This window comes from Biomphalaria glabrata, chromosome 16 (assembly GCF_947242115.1).
Source record: "Biomphalaria glabrata chromosome 16, xgBioGlab47.1, whole genome shotgun sequence".
Lineage (NCBI taxonomy): Eukaryota > Metazoa > Mollusca > Gastropoda > Planorbidae > Biomphalaria > Biomphalaria glabrata.
In genome coordinates, this window is record NC_074726.1 from 5519659 (window position 1) to 5542418 (window position 22760).

The 22760-nt window shown below is 35.1% G+C and overlaps 1 protein-coding gene across 4 annotated transcripts in view; it reads left to right on the forward strand.

Moving 5' to 3' along the window:
* Nucleotides 1-20992, forward strand: part of LOC106050182 (uncharacterized) — a 40230-nt gene extending 19238 nt beyond the window's left edge. For 3 of the 4 annotated variants that reach the window (XM_056014601.1, XM_056014602.1, XM_056014600.1), the window contains exons 9-22: nucleotides 122-243; nucleotides 2383-2466; nucleotides 3083-3202; nucleotides 4509-4614; nucleotides 6392-6549; nucleotides 7709-7826; nucleotides 9989-10298; nucleotides 12141-12175; nucleotides 13391-13504; nucleotides 14317-14438; nucleotides 15044-15181; nucleotides 16267-16423; nucleotides 18130-18258; nucleotides 18374-20992. In XM_056014601.1, coding sequence (XP_055870576.1) covers nucleotides 122-243; nucleotides 2383-2466; nucleotides 3083-3202; nucleotides 4509-4614; nucleotides 6392-6549; nucleotides 7709-7826; nucleotides 9989-10298; nucleotides 12141-12175; nucleotides 13391-13504; nucleotides 14317-14438; nucleotides 15044-15181; nucleotides 16267-16423; nucleotides 18130-18258; nucleotides 18374-18573 — 1913 coding nt within the window. In that variant the 3' untranslated portion in view covers nucleotides 18574-20992. The remainder of the gene's footprint in view (nucleotides 1-121; nucleotides 244-2382; nucleotides 2467-3082; nucleotides 3203-4508; nucleotides 4615-6391; nucleotides 6550-7708; nucleotides 7827-9988; nucleotides 10299-12140; nucleotides 12176-13390; nucleotides 13505-14316; nucleotides 14439-15043; nucleotides 15182-16266; nucleotides 16424-18129; nucleotides 18259-18373) is intronic. The other variant, XR_008775447.1, reaches the window with a different exon arrangement.
* The last annotated feature ends 1768 nt before the right edge of the window (nucleotides 20993-22760 follow it).

Sequence of the window (22760 nt, forward strand, 5' to 3'; positions counted from 1 at the left end):
AATATAGAGATTTATTTAATTTTGACATTTTTATAGAAATATTCTTACATTCTTTATGTTCCATCAAATTAATAGTAATATAATGTACAATTGTTAAAGAAAATATGTATTTTTTTTTTAGATTTACTTCTGCGCTTTTGTCAATACATATCAAACGAAGGTACAGAGACCATTTATAGAATAAAGGAGCTAACATTGGAGCTTATGGTCTATTTGACCAATTATAATTCCTCAGTTGTCAAAGTAAGTGCGATGTACCAGCTTAATTGTCATATTCCTGAATTGGTTTTGTAAAATTATACTCTAACAGTGATGCGGCCTTAATTTCAGTTGGCAGACCATGTTGACAGAATGCAAGACAACCGCATTCTAAAAAAGGCTCTTTACGGCAGTTGAATATTATTGGCCGATCTTGGGCTGGCAAAGCAAAAGATTTAGACACACCCCCCCCACACACAAACACAATGTCGTTTACAAGTCAGGCTGAATAAAATCCTTCTGTCAAAGTAGGTCCAAGTAGGTGTTTACATTCACTCCCCATTTCCAGTGCCTCAGTAGCTCGGGATGCTCAGACTACAAACGAGGCCGAAGGCGAAGTGCACCAGGGATCCCCGCCACTTTCCTATTCCATGCGATAATATGAAAAATTACTTATTAATTGTTATTTTAAATTATGCCCAACTTATATGCATACTGTTATAACCCTAGTGGCGGACTGAAAGGGTTAATGTGTGTGCGGCCTAATGACACACATGATTCAAGCCAATCACACAGGTCAAGGGCTGTTGAACAAGGGACATTACTGCTAGGTCACGCAAATATGACCCATATTGTGGTCATGTGATCGAGAGCCTTCACGGACTAGTGACAGTGTGTAACAATAGACAGTAGAGTCCACACACGTTGTCAAGTTCTTGTGTTAGATGTGCTGTTGTGTTTAGCAGTGTTTGCAGAAGGCCTGATAGAGAAGAACGTAACAATACTAAATAGATTTTGTCTCGTTGAAAAAAAGTAAACATTTTTTTTCGTGCAAATGTAATATTTAGTATGACAGAACTTACTTAATTTTGCAATACAAATGTAAAAAAAAAATTGTTTGACCAAAAATTAAAAACTGTTTGCATAAATGTTTTAAAATATTGTTAAGACGTGGGTTTGTACTAAACAAAATAACTCACCGATTCTCAGATCGCTGGTATCTCTTCGATTGCAGAAGCACAATCCATATCAATCAATATCGCTGAGAAAAAGAAATAATGTCACAATCTCCGAATCAAATTTGCATATCCCGATTCACTAACACAATAGAAAACAATCCTCAATCCTCAGTCAAGAAATCCAAAACTCATCACTAAAGTTTCTTAGCACATTTACACACTAGTTCAGGTCATTTACGTCCAACAGCATAAACAAATACCCCCCCCCCTGCTTCGCCCGTATAAAAAAAAAAAGGTTAGTAAGGGAGGAACAGGGTTACAACACTGCGCCCTCCCTATTTCAGTTCGTCCCGAACAGACTCTGGTCTCCTCACAATGCCGGTGCAACCGATCCAGATGCACAACTTCGTCCTGAAACACCAAATCAGTCTCGCCGAGCCCATTTTCACTGTCTGGCACGACGTCCCCAAACTCCAGCAACATTTGCCTAACCCCAATGCACTCTTCCTCCGACAGATTCTCACCCTCATCTCCAAGTATCCGATCAACCCGAGAATCACGTGCCAGGCACTAGCTACAGGGACCACCGCGTCACACGATGCAATAAGTTCCTTTGGACAACAAGTGGCGATAACATTCTTCTTCTGAAGGTTGTAAGCTTCAGTGGTAAACTTCATAACCCGACCAGGTACCCTTCTGTCGTTTTTATTAACCGCCAGTATTCTCCCCACATGCAGTCTACTGCGCGCTTCCTTCGACTGCTCTATAAGGCTTGCGATAGACACAGGATCATTACCGTCTATTGTGTCACATATTATGGCTTCCGACTGTGCGGGTATACTGGTACCTCTCGTTATCAAGACCCTCTTTATCTGTTCTTCTTCCATGTCGTTCCCCAGCAACGGAATTTCAAGATTTCCATATTGCACTGTGCCACCCAAAATGTTTAAGAAGAGTCCAAATAACTGCATAAAGTCTAGTCCCAGAATACACTCATCCATGATATTGGCGACCAAGAATTCGTGACTAAAATGTTGATTTGCATTCCGATTTTGAGTTTGTGTTTCCACACAGACTGTCTTTGTAACCTTGTTTGTATTTGTTTCTGACTGCCGAGTAATTAAACTTCTTTAAATAATGTAGTTATGGTTTAAGCATTTTTTTTTCAGTATGTACATTATTTATTATCAGATACTAATTAAAACTAAAACAAAAACATTTCTAGATGGAGAATGCCAAGATTGAAGAATGGTTTCAGTTCATTTTTAACGAACTACTAAATCCAGCATCATTTTTGTCATCAAATGATGTAAGTGAATCTTTCTTTTTTTGGAATCATAAAGTTATAGATCTAATGATCAATTTCGTTTAATGTGAACCTATAACAAGCAAAATAAAAACGTAAATTTTGTAAGGTCAAAGTATATACAAAAAAAGTACATTTACAAACATTTCTGTAAATAATGCAAGATATATTTTTATTCTATATCAGTTAAATTTTAATTTCTGACCATTAATTAATAAATCAGTAATTTTTTAAAAGTGGTTCACATTTTTTTAGGAACAATTAATTATTGTACAAAGTTTAGACTTAAGAATAGAATGGGGGAGAAACAACGTGTTCATACTTTGTACCAGATAGAGAGACAGACAGCTTTGTAAAAAAAATGAAAATGTTTCTCCCCAGTTTAAATTAATAGGGCCAATGCATTGTGCATATTGAACACAATTTCAAGATTTTTCAGGTACAATGGCGGATCCAGAGGGTGGGCTGTAATCTTTTTCGTTGTCCGATTTCGTTTCTTATAAAAAAATATCCCAATTTATAGGCATCTTCTTGAGTAAGCGGAACTGTTTAATTATAACTTATTGAATAGAAGTATTGTGATAATGAATAGAATGCGTTAATTTTTTTGTGTGTGTAGGATTTGGAAACGAGGAATGATCTTGTTCAAAGGAAAAGAAACTTAATACTTGTACTTTTAGGGCTAGTCAGAAACGTTACAAGAGGAAAAGAGTATTTTCTTACGGATCAATGGAAGAAGGTAATCACATGTTTACAATGCTTCTATCGACTCATTCTGTTTATGTGTTTCTGTCTCTCTGTCTAGTAAAAAGTGTTTACACGTTATTTCTCCTATACCCATTGTCGGATCAAGCTGAAACTTCGCACAATTATTCATTAACATATACCAGACATGAATCAATAATACAAAAAGTTACCAAATAGACAATTAATTAACTGGTAACTAATCATTCATTGTAATAGCAACAAGGGAATCTAATCCTTCAGTATTCAAAGATTGGCTAAATGTATTGGGTTTAGTCCCTTTTAAATAATTGTTAGCGCTATTTCTCCCTCACGTATTCTCCGATCAAGTTGGATACTTTAAACAATTATTTAGAGTACTTAACAAAATATGAATCAATTAAAACAAAAACAAATATTTGTTTGATATCGAAGGGAAATAACTTGTACATTGTTGATAGGTATACTTTTAAGGGCAGAGTTCTTCCCCTTTAGGTAAGCTTTTTTTTTTAAAGGATTTTTAGCGGCCGCTATTAGGTTTGTGCTAAATGTCCGTCTGTCCGTCTGTCACACCGAGATCTCGAAAGCTAGTAGAGAAATGAAAAATATTATTTCACCATACGATGCAGCTTGCAAAGTTTAGGTGCAACGGCTACTTTTGGTTTTCTAAAAGCAAACCGTTTAGTTTATAAAATTAACTATGCAAGCGATTTTTTCATAAAAATACACCAATTCTAAAACAATTACATAATTTAAGGGAGATAATGTTACAATATGTTAACATCACGTCTTGAATATTCCTTGCAAATAGGCGCATCCTATAGGGATCCTACGGGGGCAGCCTCTGAATTTGTAATAACGCAAACTCTCTTTATAATCTTGTTTATATTCTGTTTATTTTTTATTTTATAGCTATATTGAAAAATAAATAAACGCTGCGCTGAAATATTGCTTAGGTTAATGGGATTTTAATTATTTTCAAAATTTCCATTTAACTTCTTATTCGACATTCACTATTAGCGTCCACCAAATAACATTGTTGGACTTTTGCCTGTGTTATTTCATTATTTGTGTTTACCTCGTTTGACTTTGCTGCATAACACACAGCACGGAAGCGCCTAACAATATGTACTGCTTTCTCAACTAAATCTCTTCACACAATTTTTTAAGGCCTTATCTCTCAATTTGGATTTCCATTCTTCACTAACACTGAAATAACTGTATTTTGTTCCCACAAATAAACAAATATGTAAAATATGCGTATGCATAATTATGTTTTAAAGTTACATTGAATTTAAATTATATGTGTCTATTCCTTTTAGCTGCTACAACAACTGAGAGGGGATACAGACAAATTTGTTTCCGATATGTCTCTGTTTATTCAAGTTTACATTTATGAAGCAAAAAAGATTTTGAAGTTTATAACAGGCTAGTATGAAAATGAACACTCTTTATATTTAAGCTTTGTCTTAATCACTTTTGAACTACTGTATTACATATTATTTAGGTATTTAGACTTAGGTCCTCCCGCGCCGTTTGAAGCATTGGACGCAAGCTGTCTCCACCAAGATCTGTTATTGGCAATGTCAGAAGCCTCCTCCCACCTGGTATTCACTGCTCTGAGGTCCTCCACGAAAGTGTGGCGCCAAATTATACGAGGACGTCCCTGTAACCCTTTTTTTTTCGTATTGGCCTCCATGTCATCGCAACTCTTGCTATGCGTGTTATGAACATAATGATAACTGAGTCGAAAACCATGTCCGCTTAGAATGGCTTGAATACACTGAATGACCACACAACACACATGTCGTGAACACATTCTTACGGACGAGTTACAAGCACATGTAAACACAAGAACGACAACCGATGCAGCATATACTTTTCATATCATTGCATAATTAATTTAGTCGGAGAACATGTCCCGCAAACCTCATGCGTCACTCTGTCACAACCTCACTACGTGTTTGACTCCCAGTTCAGCATATGATTTCCTTGTTTAAGACCCGATTTGTACCATATAACAGCCTCCTAAAATCCGCCACAGCCATTTTTGTTGAGTCACATTTAACCTTTTCTCAATTTCGGCAGATGACTTCCATGTCTCACATGCATATGTTGCTGTTGGGATGACGATTGTGTTGAAAAGTTGTATTTTCTTATTCCTATTCTGCATGCTAACAATCAAAGCGCGCTGCCGAGATTTGAGCAAGAAAGGTTCTGTACTCATTCCTGTGAATTGACATTGTAATGGCCATGTCAGCACTGTTATTAAGACGTGTTTTTGTTATACATGTCTCGAAAGGAAATATAAATTTGAAGATGATTTGCCCAAACGTCCAGCAGGACGTCGGGGAAGCTAATCCCTCACCCCCCCCCCCCAAAAAAAAAAAAAAAAAAAAAGACAGCGAATATATGCGTTAGGATATTTAGACCAACTTATCTATCTAGCCTTTCTGCATATTAAGCTATAAGCAACAAATTTAATAAAACAAAGGTTTATAGTGGGTATTTTATGTTTTCCTTGTAAAACTAGATATTAAAAAAAAAATGGCTCTTATGGAAATTTTTGGAAAGCAAGTTAAGTTTTAAAACAGACAGACACGTTCAACTAAATCAAGAACAAAAAGAATACCGATGTAAAATAAAAGAAATTAAAATACAAACAATGTAGATGAATAGGCAAAAGAAGAATAAGCAAAAGAAGGTGAACAGCAGTATGGACAGTATAGAGGGACTTCTTATGGCCCGACAGTTACGTTGTGAAAGCCCCGTATGGGGGACGAACGTATGCCAAAAGCAGTATTTTTTGGGGCGAGCTGAAACGTAGTCGACGCAACAGAAGTGCCCCACGGAAACGCCACAAAGACCTGCTTAGGCGCGAACATGCTTTAACTGACATAGAAGAAGCATCTGGTTGAAGGCGACTTCAGAACGAGACAGCTGGAGGTCATTCCTCAAAGATTTTCGGACTCGAAAACAAGCCTTATTATTATTATTTTAATGAAGCAAATGCAGATACGTCATGTTGATCAGGTTGTTGTTGTCATCGTGTTGAAAAAGAACAACAATTACTATTCAGTTGATCGTTTCAACTATGAGAATACATTTTTTAGATTGATGAACAGTTTAAATATAATAATTTTTTTATTAAAACGATATAGGCCAATATTTTCTTATCAAATTGTTTGTACTTTTTCATTTCCAGAAAAACAGAGAAACATTGAGGAAACAGTGCTAGGACTGCAAGATTTCTTTAAATATTTTTCAACTTATAACACTATAAGCAACTTGGCTCATGTAGAGCTTCATGCTTATATTGATGGACTATTTAGATTAGCGTCCATTCCGCAGTTTGCAGACTTGGTAATCTGTTGACTTAGTTGAATGTTTATTTTTTTTTTTAGAAATTTATTTAGATATTTATTTTGTAGAAGGCTATTGACAAACCATTCTTTGTTGCAAAGCTTTTATCAACTCACTATGTCTGTCTTTGTGTCTGTCTGGTAAAAAGTTTAAACATGTTTTTTCGCCCAGCTCCCATTCTTGTATCAAGTTGAAACTTCGCTCAATTATTCATTGTACCTGACGAATTAGTTAATTAAGTATACTGGCTTTTTTTTTTTTTGTGGTCCAACGCAAGTGATGAGTCGGTCAGTCATACAGGGAGATTAGAAATATAAAACAGATTATCTTATAAATTACAGACGTTCCTTCAAAATATAAAAGAATACACCCTACGCGTACTGTGTCTGGTCATGCCTGTTCATTACAAACTTAAACTCTGCAAAGTCATTGGTTTTCATGCCTGATTCAGGCAGCCCGTTCTATGCTTTAATAGCGCTAGGGAAGCACTTTTAGTAATCGTCCTAGCATCTGGAGCAAGAAAAATTTAAATTAAAGTCTGAGAAAGGCTTCGAAGATAACCCTGAAAAGAAAATCAGAAGCGGTGACCTTTGGCCAGCTTGCAGCACAAAGTCACACTCCCTGGCAGAACGTGAGACGCCGCTGATCCCAAACTGTATCGGCTATTGCCGTGCCTTCGGACACATTATTGGCTTGGCTGGTGGTGGTGGTGGGGGGTGGGGGAGCAAAGGCTATCTGGACAATGTTCTGACCATACCTCCCTTCTCCCCTTCCTTTCATTTTATGTTGTTTTACCACATATGGAAGCTAAAAGGCCATACAAATAATTATATTATTGTTATTATCATTCTCGCATCTTGAGCCACTATTCAATATTAGCTTTATTATGTATGCTCAGATTTCATTCTTTATATGGACACGTAAAGGACAGTAACTGTGAGAAAAAAAAAAACTCAGCCTCCAATTGTCTCTTTATTAACTATTATCCTCCCCTGCAGTTTTTCAATATTTGACAATTCTTATGTATGTTTCTTGCATATCATATAGGCTTCTTTAAAATATAATATAATGTGATTCTTTTGGTGACTTATACATGTCAGTGATCATGTTATTGCTCTCTGATTGACTACGTAAAATAACTGTGTGGTACGTTTGACAGATGAAAGAGGGAGACATCTTGGTCCACGTACACAACAATGTTCAACATGTGAACGACCAAATGATTTATAGATCGTATCTCCACCTCATCACCACACTTGGATTCCCAGCAACAAATGGTATACAATTTCTTCACACAATCAATCGTACTTATAACAGTATATACTTATTTTATTATATTATAATTTTTATTATTATTATTAAGATAGTTCACCAATAACTGGGACCCCTTTATTTTTGGGTGGTTTAAAAAGTAACAGATCTATTTTGTGAATTTGGATAGTTTAAACCCTCACGAAGATATCAAGTAAGTATTGAACAAATATTATATATCAAGCAATAATACACTTTATAATTCAATAGACTCAGTATGAGCTTAAAGCATTTAGACTGAATGAGCCCTGGAATAAGTTCCATGAGCGAAACTGAATACTTAGTTCTAATTTGTTATTATCCCCCTTACACTGTTTAGTCTAAAATATTTTATACTATTGTTATTATTATTACAAAAATGAGTTAATTTACATTCTCTGGCACTGCCAGGGTCGAACTTCGTAAAAAGGGAAACTACATTCATTGTAATTCTCTTAAGTGTCCACTGAGAAATTTTCTGACGATGCGGCAGGTCTGTAGCAGTACAGCCCTATGACAAGTAAAAAGGATCCTCTTAGGAATGCTTAGAACTTCGAATGTGTCAACGAGGTCAGTTGTCCCTATTCCCTCGGTTGATATAACAACAGTTACGTTGTTATTGTAGACATTATTATTGTTACGGTCGTAGCACAGCATGGTGTCAATGACAAATGGTGTGAATGTGGTTATTATCTTATGTTATATAATACACACGTTACTTCAAAAAAGGAATGTGCCTTTATCTTTGTGTCTTTCTGAGTATTTTATTAAGATTTTGTTTTTGTATTTGAAGATTTTGGTTCAGTGTTTTATGTATAATTGCTACTTTACTTTTAAGTCTTCTATCCTGAAGGCTTTCTAAATTTAGTAATTTTACTAAAGGTGTTACTCTAGTCAAAAGTTAATATTCGTTTGTCATGAATCTCACTGCTATATTTTGAGTATGTTCCACTTTCTTTATGTTTTCTTGAGGGGTCCTTAAAAGAGGATGCATATTCTATTATTGGCCTTACCAAGGTTAAATAACATTTTACATTCTTATTTGATTTAATTTTATTCATAGAAATTTCTTTTAATAATCCCTAATGCTTTGTTTAATTTTTTAATAGTTTCATCAATATGTGGATTCCATGACAGTTTTTCATTTATTATAACACCTAGGTATTTTGCGTTTTTAGTCTGTGTTACTGTTTTACCATGAATAAGATAAGTGGAATTAATTTAATTTTTTTTTTAATCTTGATAATTTTCTGGGTGGAAAGACATGCTCCAATTTGATTTCCATTTCTGTAATTCATCTTATTCTCTTTGTAAAATTTCTGTATCTTCTGTTGTTTTTATTGTTCTATATATTATGCAATCGTCTTCAATCTTTTTTTTTTTAAAGTTCATGACCCAAGTATTTACTGTGAACTTAATATCACATGGGTATGGAGGTGGCGTGGTGAACAATTTGTTTTCTTTAATATTCTTTGTAATAAACAAGTTGCAGTTACGACTTTGAGCCATGAGTGGCAACTTGCACCCCCTGCAAAAAATCCTGCTGACGCCCATGGTCACTTGTACACAATTGTAGCTTAAAGTAGGTCAAGAATTATTTTTTTTCGAGTTGCCAATATGTCTAGTTTTGTTACAAGAATACATCTTTTTTAGTCTCTCTTTATTACATGTAACATGTTATTAATTTTGAATGTATGGATAAGGCTAATAATTATTTTTATTAAAAAAATGTAGTGTATGCTAAATGAATATATGGAGATGTTGTGGCTGAGGTGTAAAGCACTTGGAACCTGAAGTCCCGTGTTCAAATCCTGGTGAGGACTCTAGGTGAACCACTTCGGGGGCCGATTTTGAGTTTGTGTTTCCACACAAACTGTCTTTGTAACCTTGTTCGTTTGGTTTTATATTGGCTACTGCTTTTATCTAACTGTGTATTAAATTGTATTTGGGTTATTGAATGGAAAAAATGTTAAAAATAGTAAGCCCGGAAATATGTACACAAAGAGACTTGAAAATATTATAAGGACGTTAGTTATAAGAATATTAAAGTGTTCCTGAAATTACAAGCTAAGAGTGTTTGCTTATTTTTCCAGAGTCTTGTGTCTTAACAATTATCATCATTAATGTTATGAATTATTTTCTTTGTTAGATTTTAGGAAAACTAACAGAAGGGCTACAAGTGCCACAGACACAAGTGCTTCAGGCTCTACCAAACCGAAAACTCTCAATGGCGAAGACACTCCTCCATATGATTATATCGACGTAGCCGAGGACCGTGATGTGCACTACAATACAATGGGAAAATCTCCGACGGAAAGAGATTTGCAATCACTTTATAATCAAATGTCACCTTTGAAAAGATCGCACTCCTTAGGCGTCGTAGCGGAAACACTAAAGCCAGACGGCAAGGAAGAGTCTTGTTTTTCTTTTGGTACGAACAACGTGATAAACCCGTCAACGTAAGTGTAAATATCATAGGGCTTCTTCGACAGTTTGTGTAACAATCCCCAACTCCCTCCTCTCTTTCCTGTCAGCAGCTGTTCTCAGAAGAATATCGAGAAAGCGATAGGCAGGTTCATTCTTTCAAGTGCTCTAGCCAGCTTTTCTGTGGACGACCCTTTCTTCGTGCTCTCACCCCCCCCCCCCCAGAAAAGAATGACTTTTGAAAGTGTGTCCTTTCTTAACTCTTTCTCTGCTAACTGACGAAAACAACGTTGATTCCACCAGAATGTGGAAAATAGTTACGGAGAGAAAGAGTTAAAATATCTCATCTTAAAAAAATACAGACGTTACTACAAAGAGGATGTCTACGTCCTACGATTGCTCCAAGGTCAATCTTGTCATGCATGTCAATCAATCACTGAAATTCTGACAAGTCATTGTTGTGTTGTTTTTTTTGTTGTTTTTTTTTGTTTTAGCTGACTACGACAACCCATCCCATGCTCTTATAGCACTAGGGAAGAAGAAGCATTTGTACAAATTTATCTTCGCATGTGAATCGAGGAATGTGTTTTTATCTTCGTGTCTTTCCGAGTATTTTATTAGTTGTTTTTTTTTTTTTTTTTTGTATTTGAAGATTATGGTTCAGTGTTTTATGTATAATTGCCACTTTACTTCTAAGTCTTCTTTCCTGAAGGCTTTCTAAATTCAATGATTTTTGCTAAAAATGCGCAGTCTCGAATTGACATTCTTTTTTAAATGTCAATTATTTTAGTTAATACAGCGAGTAAAAAACTCCAAGGTGAGAAAATAAATCCAAGCTGCATAGTAACTAGCAATCCGCCTCCTTCATATCTAGCAGACGAGGAATTAAGATAATAATAATAATTATAGCTTTTATATAGCGCTACTTTCATGTTTATAGCATGCTTAGAGCGCTATGGTCCTATCTCATTTGTGGACCAGTGGGGGGAGGGGGGTATCTGGTAGAGGGTTTTCCGTGCTGCCTTTAGACGCTCAGTAAACACATCTCTGCTCGAGTCGGGTGTCGAACCTCGATCCCCCTTCATAGATAGCTAAGCCAAGCCAAGTCCTGCGTATTCAGCCTCTTGACCACGCTTCCCAATATGATGTCAATGAAAGAATTTGTATACAGTCATTATCCAAGACAAAGTAGTCTTAACATTTGGGAAATTATCTAGAAATATCTGGCTCGTGATCACCCAATATTACAATATATATATATGTGTGTGTGTAAACCATAAACTATAAGTATCATAGATCTTGATTAGACATAAATGTACATTTAGATTTGCATCTAATATAATAGTAGACCTACGTTTTATATAATAGTATCTGGACTCTAGATCTAGATCTAAACATACATATACAAGCAAATGTTTTTTGTATAAAAAATGGTTATAGGTCAATAGTTATTTTTTTTATTCATACAATTTTTATATTTACGCATTCTTCTGTTTTTATAAGCACCTCTCTAGCAGAGTGGTTAGTATGTCTGCTTGAGGAGGCTTGAGCCATGAGTTCGAATTATAGCACTAAACAAAACAATCGGTAAAAAAATATTTAAATAGAACAGACAAATTGTTGTTGATGTAGGTATATTACAAATTGAATTCATGGCTGATCCAAACTCTAATCTGCAACTATACATAGTATGAGCATTTTTTTTTTAAATTATTTATTTATTTTTTTTTGGTATTATGTATATTAATAATTCGTTAATGTTTATTTCATATTTTACACATGCACCTCTATAGAACGTGTTTCTGCATGTTGATGGATAAGAATCTAGATAGATTAAAAATATTAACTTTTTAATTATGCTTAATATTTCTCATTAGTGTGACTGTTCTACCAAGGTTTCTAACATCGAAAGGTAATACATTCCTTATAATAGCATTTAAAAATGTATTGTAAGCTTTAGCGCGAGTGAAATAAATTAATAATAATTTTAATGAATTTATTTCTGCACTATTCTAAAGTAAACATATATAGTACTTAAAATATCTTAAGAATATCATAAATGTTCGTTTAACCCATAAAACGCGTGTGGTAGTTTAGCCTCTAAACATCAGAATTGTGTATGTACTCATTGTAAGACAGTTCAGCACTTTAAGGGTTAAGATACTGAAAGTTAGTATTAATTTATTTTATTTAACATTTATGTATTGTAAACAGACTTCAGTATTCTTAAACATCACTGTCATCATGTTGCCTTTTCGTCCTAATTTAAATTATTATTATTATAGCTTTTATATAGCGCTACTCTCATGCTTATAGCATGCTCAGAGCGCTTTGGTCCAATCTCATTTGTGGACCAGGTATCTAGGAGTTGGTTTTCCTTGCTGCCTTTAGGCGCTCAGTAAACACCACTCTGCCCGAGTCGGGTGTCGAACCTCGAGCCCCCTTCTAGGTAGCCAAGACAAGCCAAGTTCATGCGCACTTTCGACCACGCTTCCCACCGCTATTATGCTATTATTTTGTGGACTGTGTCTTTACTCCTAATTCTGCATCTGTCCAACTGCAACCACACTCAAGAATATAATACAAGTAACAAGAATACAAGAATGTATAACACAACTCGAAATATCTACAATGTAGAAAGTAGACGCTTGAACCTTAGTCGTCTTTCAAAGAGCTCTAGAAATCAATCTAGTTGCAAACGCTTATAACGAAAACAACAGTATGAAATGTCGTACTGTTTTAACTCTTTCTCTCCTAATTTTCATCGTTAATTTAACCTACTTTAATTAAATTAGTGTTTGATTTTATAAGCTTTACTTCGAGTTATATAAATAGAGCATGCATTAGCCTTGAATTATATACCAAATCAAACATTTTCTTATATGTGGCCTTTGTCGGAATTGTGAAGTAAGTCTAAATGTTCTATTATTATTACTATGTATTTATATTTCGCTTGTGTATCTAGTCTATTTTTATGTGCAAGTTTGTTTGATCGCATCATAAACTTTAAAGTGTCATTATAGACAAAATCATCGCTGAGATTGCCATATCGAAAATTTCTTGTATTTTATTTCACTTAAGTTCGAAAATAATACTTTTTTGTTCTCTTTCTAACTTTTTTTTAAAGAAATGAATCATTCACTTCAACATACTGACGAATTAGAGGACATTGAAATCCCTATCACAGCTATACAATTCATTAATATAGTTGATAAAGGAAATTTCTCCATAGTCAGAAAAGGTAATTTATTTTAGATACAATTCTAAGTAAATGTAAGTTATATTAATGCTAGTTGTTTAGTGTGGTTTGTATTCTAGGTTGAAAAAGAACGTTCCTCTTCTTTCTCATTGTCTGAACAAATTGTTGTCTGGGAGCCAGTGGGAGGGACCCAAGCAATGTCATGGTACATGCCTATTACCCTTGGTTCGTATCCGAAGACTGTCAGGCTAGAGGCGAGGTTGAACATCAGGAAACTCCTATGCATTCCTTCTCTGTACCAGTTCAGTCCTGTGTCTGTACGCTTTAGATTTAAACCCCTGCCAAACAGTGTGTGGATAGTGAACTAGTTGCTGGGGCTCTCTTCCATGCCCGCAAGTGCAACGGTCTCGGTGAATATCACCCAAACGTACCTTGTGTTTTCCTTCCCAATGGTATTGTGAGGTCTTTCGATGTATAAGGCAGATGCTGTAAAGGTCTTCTGTTTCTGTGGTCCACTGTTAACGAGGGTGTGATGTGGCCAGGACAACGAAGAACAACCGTATTCACTTTCCAAACTAGTGTCATGTACCCAATAGAGCTGGATGGGCTTAAAGGGCACCTGACGGATCCAGAAATAAAAAAAAATCCCAATATTCAGGACCACGGTTCGGAAGCCAAGCGCATTAGCACTCAGCCACCTCGCTTCCTATGATATTAATCATTTCCTCTAACGATAATTTCCATCAAAACATTGAGGAGTAGGAGTGTTGTGCGGGTATAGGAACTATTTGAGAGATTGTAATTCTAAAATCTAACTCTTTTAATGATACCAAATATTTTAAATCACAATGAAGGCAATCTGAACCATCGCACAGTGGTAGCTGTGAAGTCCATGATACCACACGAAATGTCGACACAACAGTTTCTATTCGAAGCTGTACTTTTGAAACGTCTGGACCATCCAAAAATCGTTAAGGTAACTAACATGATAGCTTTGTGGCGATTGGAAAAAAAACAACAACAACTGTCTGTAAACATTTTGTAAACGTTCTGGTAACCATGACAGTTTTTATTGCTTGACTACAAACTTTCTTTAAGCTCAAGAAACTTTACCAAACATGTCAGTGTGACGTGATCAGTCTAACTATGCATGTAGGGAGCGTTTCAGATAAAATAATAGAGAAATAACAATGATAAAATTCATAATTAGTGAATGTTTGTCAAGCTTTATTCTGCTCAGCTTCATTTAGTTCGAACATTTAGACATATAGCACTTTCCAAGTTTGATTCCGGAATTAATTCATGCAATTATTCAAGACATTGTAAAAAATGATGGCAGTTGTGTGTTATATATATGCAAATTTCAAGATTTTGTATTTAAACCTACACTAGCTCATCATATTTTTTATAAGATAATATTACATTGTTTTAATTAATCACAATTTACATAAATTATCAAAATAAAAAGTATTATTAAATGCCATTGATTGTTGTATTGCATTAGTACGTCGTTCGTACTGTTATTATAATGACAGTTGTGGCTTTGCATTTCAATATATATATTGTAACTTATTTATATAGATTTTGAAGGTGGTAATTGAAGAGCCCATAAGCCATATAGTACTGGAGTTCCTCTCTAATGGAAACTTACACGCTTATTTAGAAAATGGTGGATTACAGAATGGGACGTTAAAAGACATAGTGAATATTGCTGTTCAAGTAAGTACTTAGTACTGATAGATCATATTTAAACAGCATTTTGAAAAGCTGCTATTGTTTTTGTGTTTCCGTCCGTTCATCTGTAGGTCACGTTTAAATATTAATATCTCATGTTGTAACATTTATCACATTTTTTTTACCTGTGTCGAGTTAAAATAGGTTCAAAGGCTTGTTTTGGTGTAAATATGAACTTTGTGGTATAACTTGAATTAGCCCCATCTATGTAGGTCCTTGCTTTAACGTTTGAAGCTAAAAATAGATAAGTAAAAAACCTTCTATTTTCCTTAGCACTTCCCTGGCACAGTGGTAAATGTATTGGCTTGAGGAAACTGATGAGGCGTAATCTCTCGAGTTTGAAATCAAGCCGTTCACCTTTTATAAAAATATAAATGCATTTAAAGAGCAATCTACCAGATACTCTCTACTTTTTTCACCCACCCCCTTTTCAACTGGTCTAGACAAGCGATAGGACTTTAATATTTGCCCCCCCCCCCTAGCTACGCCACTGATCTAGACTAGTAAAGTAATGTAAAGTTCCCCATCCAGACATTGCGATCTATTTGCATGATGTAAAGACATCTGTTGTTTCTATGGCCCACGATTAACGAGGGTGTCGTGTGGCCAGAACAACGACTAACCGCCTTTTTGTAACCAGACATTGTGGTCTCCCTTGATTAAACATTGGTTTAATTTCCCCGATTGTGGATATTTCAATAAACTACTCCTGTATTAGTATGGATGTATCTGTGATTGGGAACTGAGTTTGTCCAATCCCATTAGAGCTGGGTGGACTCAGAGGCGCCCAAGGATTCCGAAATGAAAATATCAGTCTTCACCAGTATTCGAACCTTCATTTCAGAAGCCAAGAGCCATACCTCTCGGCCACGGCACCTCCAGTATACATTTGTATTAATATTATTATTATCATGTCTTAAATCAGCTTTTAACGATTGTTTCGATAATTATAACTTAAAAATAAAATTTGAATTCACACAAGTTTTTTGTATCTAAAAATAAAGTTAAATGAGACTATTACAGGTCGAATATTCTAATATTACAACGCCTCAATGAAAATTGTGTTTCAGATTGTGGATGGTATGGCATTCGTCCACAAACAGAAAATAATACACTGTGATCTAAGAGCAGCAAATATCTTAGTCGGTAATGACAACAATGTAAAAATTGCAGACTTTGGACTAGCCCGAACATTACATAACAATAATGGCAATCATTTATTGAAAGGTAATGTCGCATATTAACTAAATAAGTATTATTACTACCTTCATATCATTACTATCTTCAGAAAGGACTTTCTATTGTGTCAGACATGTTAAGGACTTAATGAATATCTAGATGGATCAGGGACATTTTTTTAATGTCAGAAGTGCTAACTTAACGGATTTATTTGAGGTGGTGACAGATTCATTATTATTAATGAGTTTGTATTTTCACACTTTTACGTTTTATGTAGGTATGTCATACTCTTGATTATCCTTCCGGCCTTACTGAAGAGTTCCAAAAACCAAAGGAATGCTGGAATCTTCATATTGTCACAAGCGTTTGTTACGTTCCCTTTAGAACTATACACATGTGTACATGTCCAGTGGTTTAATGGTTCTGTGTCGGCATTTTTGAGTGGGTGTTGGAAGAGAAGAGAGAGTTTTTTTGTGGGTTTATTTGGTTTTTAGAATTAAAATGCTTTTTTTTTTAATGGGGTGATCTATTTACTCACTTCTGAAGAGTTTTTTTTTAACTTTCTCCAGAGGTGTCTCCTTTTTGTTTTTTCTTTCCCCCTTCCCCTGCCCCCCCCCCTTCCAAAAAAAAAGTTTGGCACTGGTTAGCCAGCTGGAGTTTTGGAAACTGCTATACCCTCCCAAAGTCAGGCCCGGAGGGTTATAAGGTTGTAAAAGAACAAAATCTTACATACGTCGTGAGCATAAAAAAAAATGTACCCCTCCCCCTGAGTCTCTAATGTAATACATAGAAATGCTTGTAAGAACATCAGTGTCAAGGCTGTATTAAACGTGTGAGACGGGCACAGAGCCGTGTCACATTGATTCTAATAGAGAAAAAGGCAGTAGTAGCCATTACTATTATGTGAGGGACATTAGAGGTTACTATAGCGCACCTACGTCTGTTATGGGCGTGATCAATGTCTTCATCTTCTTGTTAAGTTGCACGTTTCGATGAGGACTTCTTTATTTGTAACGCAAAAGTCGTTAACATAGAAACCGATACGACAATTACGACAGTTCCGACAAAAGAAAGTAGAGTAATATTCGATTTCAGAAATGTCTTCTTTGGAGCATTTATTGAATTAACTTGAGGAGGATCGTTTTGAACATTAATATCTTGGACTTCTCAGATCATGTCTTATCCTCCTTACTTCTTGTCAAGACCGAAAACTTAAAATGCGGGGATTATATATATATATATATATATATATTTATATAACCCTATTTATATAACCCTAACCCTAGCCTGAGGAAACACCCAGCCTACTTTAAATGCCTTACTTGTTCTATTGTAGCTTAACTTTTTAACATACGATTTTTTAAAATATGCTTTAAAACAGATCGGCCTGAAATTTCTAGATATAATAATAATAAACCAGTCGTTTATTTTTTATGTCCATAATATCTATATTTCTAATAAATTTCTATATATCTATATCTATCTTACTATCTATATATATCTATATATATGCAGTGCTTTTTTTTTTGTTGTAAAAAATAATAGGTGTCGGTGCTCAGTGATGGATTGCCTAACTTTTAAATACTAATAGATTAATAATAAACGTTTACATTCAAGAAAATTAATAATTTTTCCACACATTGTAAAAGGTGCCAGCACGCCGTACCGGTGCGTACCGTCACAAAAAGCACTGTCTATCTATATCGATATATATATCTATATCTATCTATTCATCTATTTATTATAAAACTTAGACAGGTTTCCTATTAGATGGACAGCTCCAGAGGGATTATTAAGCGACCAGTTCAGCCTTAAATCCGACGTCTGGTCATTTGGTATAGTCATGTATGAGTTAATCACATTTGGACGAGAACCTTACACAGGTAGATAGATACTCCATTACGAGACGAAAGAAACTGTTTAAAACATTTAAACCTTTTATAGCAAACATTTATTCATATATTAATGACTTTTACTTTAAAAAATATTTTTATACAGGATACTCTAATGATGAGGTCAAAGAATTGATTAAGAAAGGAGAGAAATTATCCAGACCAACCAATTTACCTTTGAAAGATATTCCAGAATCGTATTATGAAATCATGTATTCCTGCTGTGACTTTTCAGTTCAGAATAGACCAAGCTTTATACAAGTTCAAGTAGAGTTCATGCGTAAATATCAAGTTCAAGAAACTTAAAAAGAAAGGACTTTATTAAAAAGACAATTCCTTCTTTTTAAATATTTAGAATAGAAGCTAGTTTATGAAATGACAATGATGCCTGTGTATTAAAAAATCTTATAATTATTGTATACACAAGACAAGCGCAAAATGTTTCTAAACCTCTATTGGTTTATTTAAGGATTTATATAAGGATTCATTTCCATTTACGTTTGCTCAAAATTGAGATTCGCAGACACAAAATGATTATATATTTAGGTGCTCGTCAAACACAACTCTGCCATAGTCGGGATTTAAGTTCGAGCCCCTGTGTTAGGTGGTCGAGCCGTAGCAGAGCGGTTTTGGTCTCTCTCTCACACACAATCCACAAGTTTCAGGCATATCACCCCGCTCTGTGCGAGAGACTTGGGAGGACATAGGTCTAAGAAAGTCTAAAAATACTTTGAATAATTACGCTGCGTGTTGGGCACAATATTACTGTAAAATGTGTTTGTTTATGCACCATACCTACAACATGGCTTTCTTTCTTCGCTTTATATAAGCGCCAGTCTGTGAAGTTCAACGATAAAACAATGGATTGTTTGTCAGATGTCTTACATGCGTCGGATGTTCCTTGTAAAATGTTTTACCTGTGTCGGGTGTTCCTTGTAAAATGTTTTACCTGTGTCGGATGTTCCTTGTAAAATGTTTTACCTGTGTCATATGTTCCCTGTAAAATGTTTTATCTGTGTCATATGTTCCTCGTAAAATGTTTTACCTGTGTCGGATGTTCCTTGTAAAATGTTTTACCTGTGTCGGATGTTCCTTGTAAAATGTTTTACCTGTGTCGGATGTTCCTTGTAAAATGTTTTACCTGTGTCGGATGTTCCTTGTAAAATGTTTTACATGTGTCGGATGTTCTTTTTAAAATGTTTTACAAGTTTCAGATGTTACTTCAGAGTTGAAGATAATCTACTTTCTAGTCCAAACCTTTAGCAGGACGACGGGGATGGGAGCGGGCAGGGTTTGAACCCGGGACCGCCGAGACAACCGAACGACAGTCTAGCGGGCATACCGCACTACCAGGCAGCCATGCGGTGATTGGGGTGTAGTACAGTGTTGGCTTGCTATAAACAATTTCTCCAGATATTTTTTTTTTACTAACTAATTTATGTTAATGTGTTTATTTTTTCAAATGTAAAAGAAATTATCATGTACATTTTCGTATCATCATTCTCCACATTCAATACCGCATATCAATCTTTATGTCTTTGGATGGAAAGCAATCAGCAATAATAATATCACTAATGATTTACTGTGTCTCGGCAATTTTGACTTGGTACTATTGTAGGTTTAAACATGAAAGTAAAAAAAAAAATGAACATCACTAAATTAATACTGCTTTCATTAAAAAACAATAATGGCATATATAACGGAATACGACACTATATGCATCTATTTTCTTGTGCTATATCAGTTCATTCCCTTTAAACACATTATTTTCGAGTGAATTCTAGAAGCAATGATCTACCCGAGATGACAGAACGAGGTCAGTAGAAAAATGAAAATTGTATAAAATTAAAATAACTTCTTCGCTAACAGATCTTTTTTTTTTCATCAGACAAGTCGCAACCCCATTAACCATGGCTCGCGGAACTAAAAAGGTTGAGAATCATTGCTTTAAATATTTGTAATATTTTTATATTACAACATGGGTATATTTCTTACCTACCTATATATATATATATGTACACTATGTTAAGCAAATGTTGCAACTGCGTATTTACTGCTGTATATATAACTATATGAATACATTGTATTATAATCACGATCTGCAGATGATAGTAAACATACTGTTTGTATATAAAACTATCATGACATATTGATGTTGATGGGTAAAAGTGTGTGTGTGTGTTTGGGCTAAGTCGCAAAGAATGGGTTAATGTCTGGACGTGGAGAGTATGATATGCAATGATTTCGGATAAAGGCTTGTTGAGACCGTGAGTTCTTTAGGTTTTTTGAAAAGAAATATAGTTACATTTGGGACCTGAAAGGAAATGGCTGAGACAGTTATTTAACTTACCATGAAGAGTAAAATAAATGTAGCATTGATGTTTAGATATCAAATTTAAATTCACATTTGTATGTACTCTTTCTTGTTTTCCTTTGATATTTCTAAATCTTTTGAATGATTGCAGAAATATATATTTTTTAAAAAGTATTTGCATTTTTTCTTATAAAAACATTTCTGAAGTTAAATGGTCGCAACTTAATCCTTGATGTATAGACTTATGATTCACTTAGTTTAAAAGCATAATTTGCTAAACGTATGTGTATTTTAATTATTAAACTTAATTCTTGTTGTGGAAAAGACTTTACAGCTGTATTTGTATGTGGAGGTATTATCAATATGGATTATATTTTTATGATGCTTATTTAAAAATATTTTTAAGTATAGTTTCCCAGTGGAAATAAATATACTTAAAACAATATTATTTATTGTTACACAAGTTGTTGTTGTTTTTTTATGTAATAAAAGCATGTGTGTAGCTGTAGCATCTTATACTGTACTCATATCTTTTTTTGAGTATTTACAGCCAAGTTGTGGAAATGTGGGTTATTAGATGACGATGTTGCCAAGTTGTGGAAATGTGGGTTATTAGATGACGATGTTGCCAAGTTGTGGAAATGTGGGTTATTAGATGACGATGTTGCCAAGTTGTGGAAATGTTGGTTATTAGATGACGATGTTGCCAAGTTGTGGAAATGTTGGTTATTAGATGACGATGTTGCCAAGTTGTGGAAATGTGGGTTATTAGATGACGATGTTGCCAAGTTGTGGAAATGTTGGTTATTAGATGACGATGTTGCCAAGTTGTGGAAATGTTGGCTATAGCTCACGATGTTGCCAAGTTGTGGAAATGTTGGTTATTAGATGACGATGTTGCCAAGTTGTGGAAATGTGGGTTATTAGATGACGATGTTGCCAAGTTGTGGAAATGTGGGTTATTAGATGACGATGTTGCCAAGTTGTGGAAATGTTGGTTATTAGATGACGATGTTGCCAAGTTGTGGAAATGTGGGTTATTAGATGACGATGTTGCCAAGTTGTGGAAATGTTGGTTATTAGATGACGATGTTGCCAAGTTGTGGAAATGTGGGTTATTAGATGACGATGTTGCCAAGTTGTGGAAATGTTGGTTATTAGAAGACGATGTTGCCAAGTTGTGGAAATGTTGGTTATTAGATGACGATGTTGCCAAGTTGTGGAAATGTTGGTTATTAGATGACGATGTTGCCAAGTTGTGGAAATGTGGGTTATTAGATGACGATGTTGCCAAGTTGTGGAAATGTTGGTTATTAGATGACGATGTTGCCAAGTTGTGGAAATGTTGGTTATTAGATGACGATGTTGCCAAGTTGTGGAAATGTTGGCTATAGCTCACGATGTTGCCAAGTTGTGGAAATGTTGGTTATTAGATGACGATGTTGCCAAGTTGTGGAAATGTGGGTTATTAGATGACGATGTTGCCAAGTTGTGGAAATGTTGGTTATTAGATGACGATGTTGCCAAGTTGTGGAAATGTTGGTTATTAGATGACGATGTTGCCAAGTTGTGGAAATGTTGGTTATTAGATGACGATGTTGCCAAGTTGTGGAAATGTTGGTTATTAGATGACGATGTTGCCAAGTTGTGGAAATGTTGGCTATAGCTCACGATGTTGCCAAGTTGTGGAAATGTTGGTTATTAGATGACGATGTTGCCAAGTTGTGGAAATGTTGGTTATTAGATGACGATGTTGCCAAGTTGTGGAAATGTGGGTTATTAGATGACGATGTTGCCAAGTTGTGGAAATGTTGGTTATTAGATGACGATGTTGCCAAGTTGTGGAAATGTTGGTTATTAGATGACGATGTTGCCAAGTTGTGGAAATGTTGGCTATAGCTCACGATGTTGCCAAGTTGTGGAAATGTTGGTTATTAGATGACGATGTTGCCAAGTTGTGGAAATGTTGGTTATTAGATGACGATGTTGCCAAGTTGTGGAAATGTTGGTTATTAGATGACGATGTTGCCAAGTTGTGGAAATGTTGGTTATTAGATGACGATGTTGCCAAGTTGTGGAAATGTTGGTTATTAGATGACGATGTTGCCAAGTTGTGGAAATGTTGGTTATTAGATGACGATGTTGCCAAGTTGTGGAAATGTTGGTTATTAGATGACGA